The 13,440-nt window shown below is 46.3% G+C and overlaps 1 protein-coding gene across 1 annotated transcript in view; it reads right to left on the minus strand.

Annotated features, from left to right (window-relative positions):
• Positions 1-13,440, minus strand: part of LOC106565834 (chemokine-like protein TAFA-4) — a 42,821-nt gene that overhangs the window by 24,365 nt on the left and 5,016 nt on the right. Inside the window, exons 2-3 of the mRNA XM_014133402.2 lie at positions 3,601-3,731; positions 3,377-3,492 (exon numbers count right to left, since the gene is read on the minus strand). Coding sequence (XP_013988877.1) covers positions 3,377-3,491 — 115 coding nt within the window. The 5' untranslated portion in view covers position 3,492; positions 3,601-3,731. The remainder of the gene's footprint in view (positions 1-3,376; positions 3,493-3,600; positions 3,732-13,440) is intronic.

Raw genomic sequence — 13,440 nt, forward strand, 5'->3', positions numbered from 1 at the left:
CTTGTTTTCCACCTTCTACTGATTCATTTCTGCCCCTGAACAAGGCAGTTAACCCACTGTTCCTAGGCCGTCATTGAAAATAAGAATTTGTTCTTAACTGACTTGCCTCGTTAAATAAAGGTAAAATAAAATAAAATACAAATCCCCTCCTATCCCTGCACCCTTCTTCTCTCCACTTTCAACCCCTCTCTTCCATCTCCTCTCCCCCACCTCCCACCACACCCCACCTTTGTATCCTGCACTCCCACCCCCTCCTCCTCTCCTCTCTCCTCCCCTATCCTTCGATCTCCACCCCACCTCTCTCCTTTCCCCCACCTCACACCACACCCCACCACCATATCCTGCAATCCCACCCTCCTCCTCTCCTCCTCTCCTCTCCCCTCTCCTCTCCTCGGCTGTGAACGCTCCTATCCGACACAGCCCATCAATCAGGCTGACATTATCTGTGTTTAACAGGCCGAAATCAGGCCCCGTCCACAGATTTATGCTAATCTAACAGGTTGTTTGTACGGCTGAGTGGTCCTGTGCAGGCACCTCATTTATACGCAAATCTATCCCCAATAAAACCCACCCACTGTGACCGCAAAGCAGTGTTTGTCAAGGAGGAAAACACACACTCTCTCACACACAGAGGAAGCACTTCTAATTCGAACTCCACTCACACTGTCAAGTGTAGCTTGTCTGAAGCCCTTATATCATAACTGGAGCAGCTACTTGGACACATTTCAATGTGTTACAATAACATACATGTTGAACAAAGCCAAGGAGTTTGATACTGTATCAGCTCTTAGCTCCCTGAGCTCAGACATTATCTTTTACTATGGTAATTACCCAAGAGATATGCAATATTAGTCCCTTATAAGAGGGAGATAACCATGTTTAGGGTGATTGTGGTGCATCTTCACTCAGCGGATACGCCAGTATTGGAGCGAGGTTCTGGTCTGCTGAAGGTGAATTTGCAGTGAGGTGTATATGTCTAGTTGTGGGCTCATTGACTTTGATAAGTTGAGGCTAAAACTCAGGCTCCCAGAGAAAAGAGGAGAGACACTCTCACCCACTCAGCAATAACATCTCTCTCTGCCCAGAGTGAGGTGCGTAATGATGTCAGGGGACAGTATAGCTGCCATACATGTCCTGTTTGAAGTGAAGATGACAAAGTCAACCGTTTTCTCTCTTTTAAAAAGGTGAATGCCCAGAGAAATCATAATGCAGCACCGGCAGGTGGGTGGATGTGTTGGCTTCTCTGTGTCCCCTAACTTCCGGTCTAGCTTGTCCTTGATCAAAAGCTACTGTGGCAGGGCTCGGGCCCAAAAACAGCTAACACAACACAAATTGGTTTTCGGCCTGAGAGACCTGCACCCTGCAGCCACCTATCTGTGATCTGTCTGTGTGCAGTATAAGAGTTTGTTTGATGGTATATAGAGGACTAAAAGTGTGTGTGCGTGTGCGTGTGCGCTGCGTACAGATGTAGGATCTTAATTTGATCACACTGTTGCAGGACATTTAAAACGTATAGATTATTTGAGGTTTAAAAAGGCTTGTGGCTTTTTAATTTCCACTTTTAAATTTCAGATTTCATTTTCCCTTACGAAAAATGCATCAACCACTACAACATTTTTAATTAACTATAATCCACATAATAATTCATATTTCCTGTTGCTGCTGGATTATTTTCCTGCTGTAGAAAACTGGCTTAAATTAAGATCCCACATCTACATGGTCAGCGCATTGAACAATCAGAAGGCCCACGTACCACACAAGCACACAAGCAGATACTGTTGTTGGGAGAGAGAGACCATTACTGTGAGAAAACAAAGACGTGGACTCGGAGTCGACTGTCTTTCATGGCCCTGCAAACATTGACATGAAACAAGAAAAAAGCTGCTGTTATATGTTTCCTATCTATTCTCCCTGACAAGCATCAGTCAAATCTTCCCTCCATGGTTATAGATTCAGTCTCTCCGTTCCTATTAGTGTAACTGTTTCCTGGTGTGCACCGTCAAAACGACAGAGTGCCATTGTTGATGACATTGAGTAAATGAGAGAGAGAAAAAACAGAGGCACTTCCGTGAGGTAGGCTATTTTTTTTAACCTCCAGAGCCACCATGTGGCCACCAGCGATACAGCAGGACATTGAACCAGAACAAACGGCACAGCATTCAAAACTATAAATAACAGAACAGTAACACTAACTGAAAAACTGAGGAAAACTAATGTGTGGATCGTAACACCTGAGCAATTATTTTCTATTTTCTAAGTCCTTCTGTATAACACACAGCATTCAAGCAAACAAGTCCTAAACTTCTCCCAATTAATAGAAAAGCTCTAATGAATCGCTGCAGTGTAGGAACTGAGTCGTCTGGCTGCTGTTGTCGGGAAAGGAAAGCAGCGTGTGAAATCAGAGGGGAGAGGAGACCCCAGCTGACCTTCACAAAAGACTGGGACTGCAATTAGCGCTGTGCACACCCCACCGCCGAAAACAGCGCCTCACCAGCGCCTGCCTCCGCTCCCTCTGTCATAAAGAAACTAATAGCATCAGTCACTGCCACTGGATGCTTGTGGCATTTCTGTGCCAGCTAAAGGTCACCTTGCATCCCAGGCAAAAACTTGAGGAAGAGAGAAAAAATGGTGAAGGATAATTAAAGAAATAGTCATAATTAAATGAGAAACAGAGACTCTGGGGGAAGTGGAGGTGGAGGGCATGCCCTGGAGAGGTTTGACTCAGCACTACTGTCCCTTTGGCATCCTGAAATATTTATGGGGTTGTGTTCGTCACTTTTTTGGCCACGAGGGGAACCATGGTAATGAATTATGCAAATCACAATGCATTAGCTTGTGGGTGTCAATTAGTGTTGGGTGGCGAACGTGTTTTAGCCCTGGACAGGGTCTTCCTCTGAGGGGAGTGGTAATGGAAATAGGGAGGGTGGGGTCAGTTGTAAGAGGAGAAGTTATGTATATTAGTATTATTACTGAGCCAGTTTTCACACTCTCCTACTAAGACAAGCAGCGCTTACATTAGTCTATATGTCCTACAGTAGCACTAAACCGTCTATGAGTCAAGCACAGGGAAATGGTGTAGAAATAATAGCCTACTAACCAGTCTATCTACCCCGAATGGATCTCAGATTACACATTTTGTGACAGTTGGCAGATGACTGAAAATGTTATTTGCTGTGGGCTATGTTATCCAATGACGTGGTGTTCGCCTTCATGCCCCTGAAACAGGTCCTTCTAGATCCTAGTGTGCTGTCATGGGGACAAATGAAGTGTCACTGAGGAGGCATGCTTAATGACAGACTCCAGGCACACATGTGGCCTCAATGAAAAACAAATTAACCTCATGTGGGGTTTGGGTCGAGAGCAGGTCCTACTGTACCTGTCTGTCCCCGATGGTTACGGCTGCCAGTGGACACCGGGCAACCGCAGAACATCACCACGGCGAAAAGGAGGGCCACTTGCAAAGGCCACACTGAGCTCCCCCACAACTTCATCCTGAGATAGAAGGGGGGATAAAACAAATCAGCTTTTCCTCTGTTTTAAAGGAAAGAGAAGAGTGGGGACTTCAAAAAGAAGAGGACAATGAAATAGAACCAGTCTTACCTTCCTGTCCTCTCTGTCCTCCTTTCTGGTCAGTCTTGCTCTGAGTAGGATTCTCTATGAGATAAGGGTCACTGTCATGGCAAACACGTTCTCCACCTCTTCCTCTTTCTCCTCTCATACAGCACCGGCCCCTGGGAGTACAGAGGGGGCAGTCAGAGAGAGAGTCCCCTAGTGGCTCCTATGTGTGTCCCAGCACCAGCCCCCCTCCCCTGCTCCGGACCCTGTCCCTTCCTACTGTAGCGGGCTGTATGGGGGGCCCCGTGGTGATGGAGAGGAGATGTAAGGGCCAGGGTTCTGTCACAGATTCATTGTTTACAGTGGGCTCACCTACCCCCAGGCTCTACGTGATCCCCTCTACATCACACACAGCTTCAGAGAGAGGAGTCCAGCAGAGAGGCAGGCAGAGAACTCAAATGCTCACACACAGAGAGAAACATACCAAACATGCACACACACACACACACACACACACACACACACACACACACACACACACACACACACACACACACACACACACACACACACACACACACACACACACACACACACACACACACACACACACACACACACACACACACACACACACACACACAGAGAGAGAGAGAGTATCATACATAAGAAACACACTAAAGCACAGATAATCTCATACACAAACATTCAGTTCAAACAAGTCAAAACACACACGCGCGCACACACATACTGTTTGTTGGGTACATTCAGATGGCAGTGGAGACTGCAGGAGACTCCGACATGTCTGTATCTGTACACACACACACACATACACACACACCCCAGTGTTTCAGCACCCCAGTGAACGAGTGTGTCAGTATCTGTGATACGGACCTCTTACAGAGCCAGCAGGCCCAGTGTTGGCAGTCTGTTCTTAAACCTAAGTACCCTGACAACAGATCAACTATCAACTTGTCTCTCATGTTTTACTGGATTATTTCAATTCATTAGTATGGTTTTATTCACCTGGGAATATTGTACATGTTAGGTAGCGGAGTATTCAGTTCCTGAAACGATCTCCTCTCCTGTGAGTCGTTGAGTGTGATGCTTCTGCCCCCTGGTGGTGTAATTGGAGACCTTCTCTGAGGTAGAATAAAAGCAGACAATAAAACAGTCGTCTGCTAGTGCAAGTAGTTAGAGATAAGACCAGAGACAAACCACTGATAACACAGGTCACCCAAAGAGAGAGAAGATGTGGCAGAGTGGGAGACAGGGGGGAGGGACAGAAAAGTGGTAGAAAATCTGAGATAAGGAGAGAAAAATATGGATAGAGGTGGGGGGAGAGAGAGAGGGAAAGAGAAGGAGGGAGAGAGAGAGAGACAGAGAGAGGACAGATTTTAGGTAAGCAGGGATGGGAAAATAAAACCAGATGAGAGGGTAGGAGTAAAGATACAGGTACAAAGAAAGCCAGGAGAAAGGAGGAGGAGAGAAAGAGGAGAAGAGAGAGGGGAAGGGAGGAGGAGAGAAAGAGGAGAAGAGAGAGGGGAAGGGAGGAGGAAAGAAAGAGGAGAAGAGAGAGGGGAAGGGAGGAGGAGAGAAAGAGGAGAAGAGAGTGGGGAAGGGAGGAGGAGAGAAAGAGGAGAAGAGAGAGGGGAAGGGAGGAGGAGAGAATAAGAGTACACAGATGAAGGACAAGGAAAGAGTGAGGTTAAAGATGGGGGAGGGGAGGTGAGAGAGGGAATGAGAGGTGGCGAGATCAGTCACCCAGGAATGACAGGATTATTGTACAGCTGTGGCTCTGAGTCTGACTGTGTGTTGGAATCAGGGACAGTATGTACTCTACAGAGTTTATGTAAGCATCCTACGTATAGGAAATACATGTTGTGGAAAGTATACCAAAATAATATATATTTTTCTATAAACATGGATATTTTTTATTGTTCTATGTGCGTGTCCTCAGATACGAGTGTCCTTGTATGTGTGTTTCCTTGTATATGTCTGTCCTCGTATATGAGTGTCCTCGTATGCGCGTGTCCTCTTATGCGTGTGTCCTTGTATGCGTGTGTCCTTGTATGCGTGTGTCCTTGTATCTGTGTGTCCTTGTATCTGTGTGTCCTTGTATGCGTGTACATGAGAATTATGTGTGTATCTCCAGGTACAGGACAGTTTGTTTGTGTGTGTAAGTGTGTGCATGTGTGAGAGATGAGTGTGTGTTAGGTGTATATGTAGTTTGTGAGAGGTGATTACGCATGCTGCACCACAGCACAGTAGCACATTTCCTATTCTCTTTCTAAAGGCAGGATCACGGTGTGCATTTTTATCAGCTTACTTCTCTGACACGTTCATTAAATGAGCACAATGCTGTGTGTGTATGTGCTCTGCATTGTCCCTTTCTCCAGATGCCCCTCATTCTCCTCAGGACTACGGGGACAATGAGTACTGTCAGACACACTGACATCACCCTGCTGTCTCTTATAACACTCAATGTTCATCCTCTCAACAAACACATAGACATACACACACACACGCACACACAGTTTGAACTGTACAAACACAAACATGTGAGAATACACATCTAAAATGCATCCATCAGCACAAACACGGACGTACGTACACACACACACACACACACACACACACACACACACACACGCACACGCACACGCACACGCACACGCACACGCACACGCACACACACACACACACACACACACACACACACACACACACACACTAGATGATCTGGGGCAGATGCGGCAGACATAGCAGAGGTGTGTGTGGGTCTAAGCTGCTGCATGCGTCAGCTGTTGAGGAATGTTAGGTTTGGCAGTGCATTAGTGAACAGCCCTAACGCAACAGAGGAACACATACACACAGGAACACACAGGAACACACACACATTCATACACACAGCAGAGTTCACCATTATCTGATGAGGGATCAGCTCACTTTATCCCTCTCTCCCTCTTTCTCTGTCTTTCTCTGTCTGTTTCTCTTTCTCTCTGTTTATCCCTCTCTCTCTCCCTCTTTCTCTGTCTTTTTCTCTTTCTCTCTGTTTATCCCTCTCTCTCTCCCTCTTTCTCTGTCTGTTTCTCTTTCTCTCTGTTTATCCCTCTCTCTCTCCCTCTTTCTCTGTCTTTCTCTGTCTGTTTCTCTTTGTCTCTGTTTATCCCTCTCTCTCTCCCTCTTTCTCTGTCTGTTTCTCTTTCTCTCTGTTTATCACTCTCTCTCTCCCTCTTTCTCTGTCTTTCTCTGTCTGTTTCTCTTTCTCTCTGTTCACCTTCTGTCTCTCCATCTTTCTTTTCACATCTCTCTCGCTGTCTCTCTCTCTCTCCTTCTCTTGGACTGAAGGTGGGATTGTGTTGATTTGCGTTGGCTTATGTAGTAATGCGTTGGCTTATGCAGTAATCTCACAGGCGTGACACAGGGGCCTCATTGACATGCAGTAAAATCCCACCTCTGTTAGAAATATATCTGTTTGCCCTGTATCCAAAGCCCATCACCTGTCAGCAGTCCCTGTACACACACACGAAAACAACACAAAGCCCATCACCTGTCAGCAGTCCCTGTACACACACACGAAAACAACACAAAGCACACACACGAAAACAACACAAGGCACACACATGCACACAGCACACATCACACCCAAGGAACACACTTGAATGACAAATACTGCACCTAGAACAAGATATTACATCACTTGAATGACAAATACTGCACTACCCTGTAATGTTTTGTACACTCAGTGTAAAACCTATCGTGGGGCTGTTTGGCTTGGCAGTAGCACTACTCCCTCTAGATGGAGAGAAAAGACTATTACCATCCACCGGGCACAGACCTCACTTCAACGTCTATTCCATGTTGGTTCAACATCATTGAATTGAAATTACGTGGAAACAACGTTGATTCAACCAGTGTTTTCCCAGTGGGCAAAGGATTCAACTAAACATGAACACTGTGCATGGACAACGTCTCCTCCCAGATCCATCCTGAAGAGGCTTGTATAGCAGCAGCTGGGGCAATTGGAAAGGTTGTTGTTTCTCTGAAAATGAAGCTTGAAATGTCACCTGTCCATTGCCAGACACATGGTTGTTGCTGTGGTTGTATAAGACAATACCCATCAACAACATTCACAGTAATATAAAGGTTAATAAACACATCAGTCCATAGTCTCCGTGTTCTTCAATAAATGCTCTAAGAGTAAATTGTCCAGAGACACATCAGTGCTGGCTTTAGGATACTAGACACTAAACAGACAAAACCCTATCTGTGTAAAACAACTGGTGTCTCCATGGCCTGAGAAATAAGGAAAATGAACAGCACAGAGAGAGGCCGGTATAGGCTTCTTAAAAGCGTTTCACATTTCCACAGATGTGCACAATATTACAATTATGGTGGGGCCAGCAGCGAGATTCAATGTCCTGTGCATTTATCTGGCTGAGAGCCCATTACAACACGCTGTTCTCTTCACTTTTCCTCAGGATTGCAGAAAATGTCCAGCCCAGCCACCACTCTGGACAACAGGTATTTATGAACCATGACCTCCCTCTTTCTCTGTCTCACACAATCTCTCTCTCCTCACTCAATCTCTCTCCTCAATCAGTCTCTCTCTTCACTCAGTCTCTCTCTCTTCACTCAGTCTCTCTTTCCTCACTCAGTCTCTCTCTCCTCACTCAGTCTCTCTCTCCTCACTCAGTCTCTCTCTCCTCACTCAGTCTCTCTCTCCTCACTCAGTCTCTCTCTCTTCACTCAGTCTCTCTCCTCACTCAGTCTCTCTCTCTTCACTCAGTCTCTCCTCACTGTCTCTCTCTCCTCACTCAATCTCTCTCTTCACTCAGTCTCTCACTCCTCACTCAGTCTCTCTCTCCTCACTCAGTCTCTCTCTTCACTCAGTCTCTCACTCCTCACTCAGTCTCTCTCTCTTCACTCAGTCTCTCCTCACTCAGTCTCTCTCTCCTCATTCAGTCTCTCTCCTCACTCAGTCTCTCTCTCCTCACTAAGTCTCTCTCCTCACTCAGTCTCTCTCTCCTCACTCAGTCTCTCTCCTCACTCAGTCTCTCTCTCCTCACTCAGTCTCTCTCCTCACTCAGTCTCTCTCCTCACTCAGTCTCTCTCTCCTCACTCAGTCTCTCTCTCCTCACTCAGTCTCTCTCTCCTCACTCAGTCTCTCTCTCCTCACTCAGTCTCTCTCTCCTCACTCAGTCTCTCTCTCACTCCTTCTTTCTCTTCATTTCTCTCTCTCTATCTACTGTAAGTGCTGATGAGTATTTCTGCCTTCTCTCCGTCTTCTCCAAACTCAATATCTCCCCACTGCTATTTATAATCATGTAGGACCAATTTGTCTGGCTCCCTCCTGGTTCCAACACATTCCTGTTTGTGAGAGAGAAAGAGAGAGAGAGACATGGTGGTGTATTCCCTGTTGAGGTAATATAAACACATGAGGTGAAGTAATCGTTATATCTGAAAATATTTCATCTTTCTCAGACATCGCTGTCTGATTCAAAAAGTCTATGTTTTATTTTTTACTCCTTGGCCACGCTGAATGTTTAGTGAGAGCCTCCTTAGACTAACACAGATATAACCACAAACTCTTCCACACCAGAAATGTATCAATGATTAAAAAAACAACAACTGTAGTTGCACAGAAAGTGTGAGGGTTTACTGCATTTGTATTCATTAATGATAGAATTTTGCTGTGCAGTCTAACTATACAGAGCTAGCCAATGTTCTTAGCAGATAAGAAGAATACAGCCTATGTAGCAGAGGTGGTTCAGTGAACTATGCATGCATAATGACAAACTCTGCCTGAGACCTGAAGACGTAACTTAACTCCCAGTACTAATACTAATGCCATTGCTCTAGTTTAATGGGCTAATGGCTTCTTAAATGAGTCGTTCTGTGCTACTGGGGTAATCTACTCTGCTCATTTAAATAAAGAATATAGAATATAAAACTTCCCTCAGTTAGATGACTTGGTCTGTGCTGTGTGTGGGCTGCCAGAGAGGTCAAGGGGCACCGCTGGCAGACACTCCTTCACACCTACAAGCTATTCATTTAGTATCACCCCCAGGCTGTGTAAAAATGTCTCAGAACAAGGGAAGAATGGCTGATTCCAGAGCCATTACCTGCTGTGCCCCTCTCCGGGTATTGACTGCAGAGCTCAGAGAGGACGATAAGGTGAGGTACCATTACAGCACAATTGATCGGCATGCACTTAAGTCCAATCCAGAGCCTGTTGCACAGGCCAGAGACTCCGCCCCCCAGATCCAGTGACTCGACCAGATGTGTGTCTTTGTGTTTTTATTCTTAGGGTTTTCTCTTTTTTCACCCTCCGCCTTTTTCTGCACCAAAGATGAAAAGCAAACGTGACCAGAGTCCCTTAGCATGTTTCATGTGGCCAAGCAGGTTACCAGCAGCTCCAGGGAGTCTGGACCCCCTGCCAACACGCACGCACGCACGCACGCACGCACACACGCACACACACACACACACACACACACACACACACACACACACACACACACACACACACACACACACACACACACACACACACACACACACACACACACACACACACACACACACTACACATGCATAGAGATAGGGTGTGTACAACATCCTACATGTATCTTTCCCTGGTTGGGTATGACAGTCCATTTCCGAGGCCAGCAACCCAAATCAGATAGCAGCTAGCTGGAAGGGATGGAGGGTATTCTCCTGTTGAAGGTGGGAGCGATGGATCCCTACTGCTCCATACTTTATGGAACAACAGACACAGACACTAACAGGCTAATAAACATTAGCTCACTGAGCCAACCTGCCTGCAGCCCCACCCCCAGCTCAGCCCAGCCATACCCAGCTCTGTTGCTGTGTTCTTTACGAGGGCGTCTTTTAAACCCAGACAGCCAGCGTGGCCTGACATAGATCAGAGCAGCTCCTACAGCGCTCTGACAGACAGAGTCACGGCCCACGCCATAAATCCAGCGCTCGCTAATAAAGCAATAAAAGACCATTAAAAGTCAGCGTCCCTCAGGACACAGAGATGGATGGGAGACAGGCAGTGGGTCCAAATACCTGACTCCCATCCTTTATGTTGACACTTTGGATACATCCCCTACACTGTAGACAGCTTGGAGACTGTATAAACATCTGAAATCTTTATGCCCGTATTTGCTACTCTTTCTTATCGTGCCACGAGCAGTGATTGTATTCCCCTTCCTTCCTTCCCTCCCCTCCCCCTTTTATTAATACCTTATTCATGTCTCTCTCTCTCTTTTCTCTCTGGCCTCTACCTCTTCTCTCATTTTTTGTCTTTCTTTATCTCTCTCTTGTCTCATCTCTTCAATTTGTTCTCACCCCATGGAGGTGAAGGATCAAGAAGTTTATAAGTTCAGAGCGCGGCAGTGAACCATTGTAGACTAAGAGCAGTTGGAATTACAGAGGGTGTGATGAAAGATACAGAGAGAATGTTCAACAGTGAGTCACTGAATCACTGATTGAGAGAGAGCGAGAGAGAGAGAGAGAGAGAGAGAGAGAGAGAGAGACCAGCCGCCCGCAGTCTATCGAGCAACTTCACAGCAAACAAAGCCAAAAGAATCTCTGACAGGCAAATCGCCCGATAACCCGCAGTAATTCATCGTGCTTTGTGTCCAAATTATGATTAATGGAAAATAAACAAAGTTGATGTGGAGCTAGGTTTGATTTTCTATGCTCGGCGCCACAGCCCCTCTGAAGTTGAGCTAATCCTGGGTCTTTAGCAGTGAGGAATGTACTGGGCTCATTGACTCCTCCACCTAGCTGACTACGTGCTATATGCCTATGGACCAGACCAATCAATGAGCCTTGTCTCATGGAGAGAGGAGGGGATGAGTCCTCGGCCCTAAGCCCGCACACTCACGGCCAACATCCTGGTTATTTCAGGCCCCTCTGCTGCTAATAACCAGGCTGGTGCCGGCTAGCACGTACACGTATTAATGGCCAAATGTGCCACGCGTGCAAACGGGCGGGCCAAGGAGAGAGAGAGAGAGAGGAATGGGAGAGAGGGGGGAGAAAGAGAGAGGGCCTGATCAATTGTTCATTTTACAAAGTCAGTGAGTTGTGTCAGTGGTGTCAATAAGTGAATTAATTTGTCTGCTAACACACATACACACACACACACACACACACAGAGAGACAGCTAAACACACACACACACACAGAGAGACAGCCAAACACACACACACACACACACAGACAGCCAAACACACACACACAGAGAGACAGCTAAACACACTACACCACACACACACATTGAATTATACGTGTCATCCTCTAACACCCCTGAGCAGGGCATTGTCCACTGATCCTGAGTGACATCAGTCCTCCTCTGAGACAGTCTCCTGACCGGTGGCAGCCTGGAGCTCTCGTTACAAAGCCATCACCTCAAACACACTACCGCAATACTCAGAGAGATCTCTGGCTCTGCCTTCAATGAGAGAGAGAGAGAGAGAGAGAGAGAGAGAGAGAGAGAGAGAGACAGGTACACACAAAAAACAACACCCATCTTCTCTCACACGGACACAAATACTCACCTGCAGAGAAAGAACAAACCACCCTCCATCTTTCCCTTTCAGTCTTTAGTCCCACAGGTCTAACTCCCCATACATCCTGTAGTATTTCTCTGGGTGCTGCTGTGACTGTGACTGTGACAGTGACTGTGACTGTGACTGGTGTAGGCTCTATCAGTGGCGTTAGTTTGCAGCCCTTCACAGTGGCCCCATGCTAGGCCTACACTGGGAGCATTTAATAATCACACACACACACAATGTCGCTCACGCTTACCTGCACATCTGCCAGCTGCCACAAAAGCATGCTGCGAGCAGGGACAGGAGCAGATTGCATCCTGGGTGATATATACTGCACCATAGGTAGGAGCCGTGTCTGTTCAATTACAATCATTACCGTCGCTTACAGGGGATCTGTCATCATCACAATGAATCTTATCAATGCACAAAATCCCATTCTGATCAATGAACCAACCCAACTGTGAGGAAAAATGTATTATTTACTTTATCCATAAAAGTGCTTGCATCATAAAATGAAGATGGTGCTCTTTTGTACAGGATATGTGAAATGAGAGAGAAAGACAACTTCCTTATACTTTTTCCATAAGAAATGAAAGTCTGTACAAATGTGAGATTCTGGGAGAAAGTTCAGATGGAAGTGGGTTTGTTCTGTGATCAGCCAACATTTGGACTGAATACATTTAAGAACTCTTTTCTTTCAACCTGAAAACTCCCACTTTACAAAATACATTACTTGCGCGAACAAATGCCTACCTTCGTACTTTCTCTTTCTAAATGGCTGCTGTTCCTTAATCCCAGGGCTTTCAGGTTGAGCTGTCCATCAAAGCCAGCCCTGCTAAATGGAATCAAACTCCTGCTAGATTGGCCTGAGCCAAACAGCCAAACAGCTCTGCCGGAGACAATAGCGCCTCAGATTCCATTACGTAGAGTGAGGCCAGACATCACAGAACCCTGGGAGGCAATGGAACACATGCAGGACGAACGAAGGAGAACAGCTCGATGGACCACGATGCAATATGTCTCTCCTCCCTCTGTTCTGCCTCTGTCTTCCTGGGCTCGCCTTCCTCATTCACACACTACTTTTCCAGGCTGTTACACACCACACATTTTCATCTCCCTCACTGTATTACTGCAGCCTCATGGGGCACAGAGAATACATACACTCAGAGAGAGAAAAGGGGAGAGCGAGAAAAAAGAAGATAGAGGGTGAGGGAAAGTAAGAGAAAGAGAGACAGAAAGAGAGAGGGGGGAAATAAGGGGAGAGAGTAGCAGAGAGAGATAAGGGAGAGAGAACACAGGGGATTCCATCTTTCTT

Source organism: Salmo salar, chromosome ssa12, assembly GCF_905237065.1.
Source record: "Salmo salar chromosome ssa12, Ssal_v3.1, whole genome shotgun sequence".
NCBI lineage: Eukaryota > Metazoa > Chordata > Actinopteri > Salmoniformes > Salmonidae > Salmo > Salmo salar.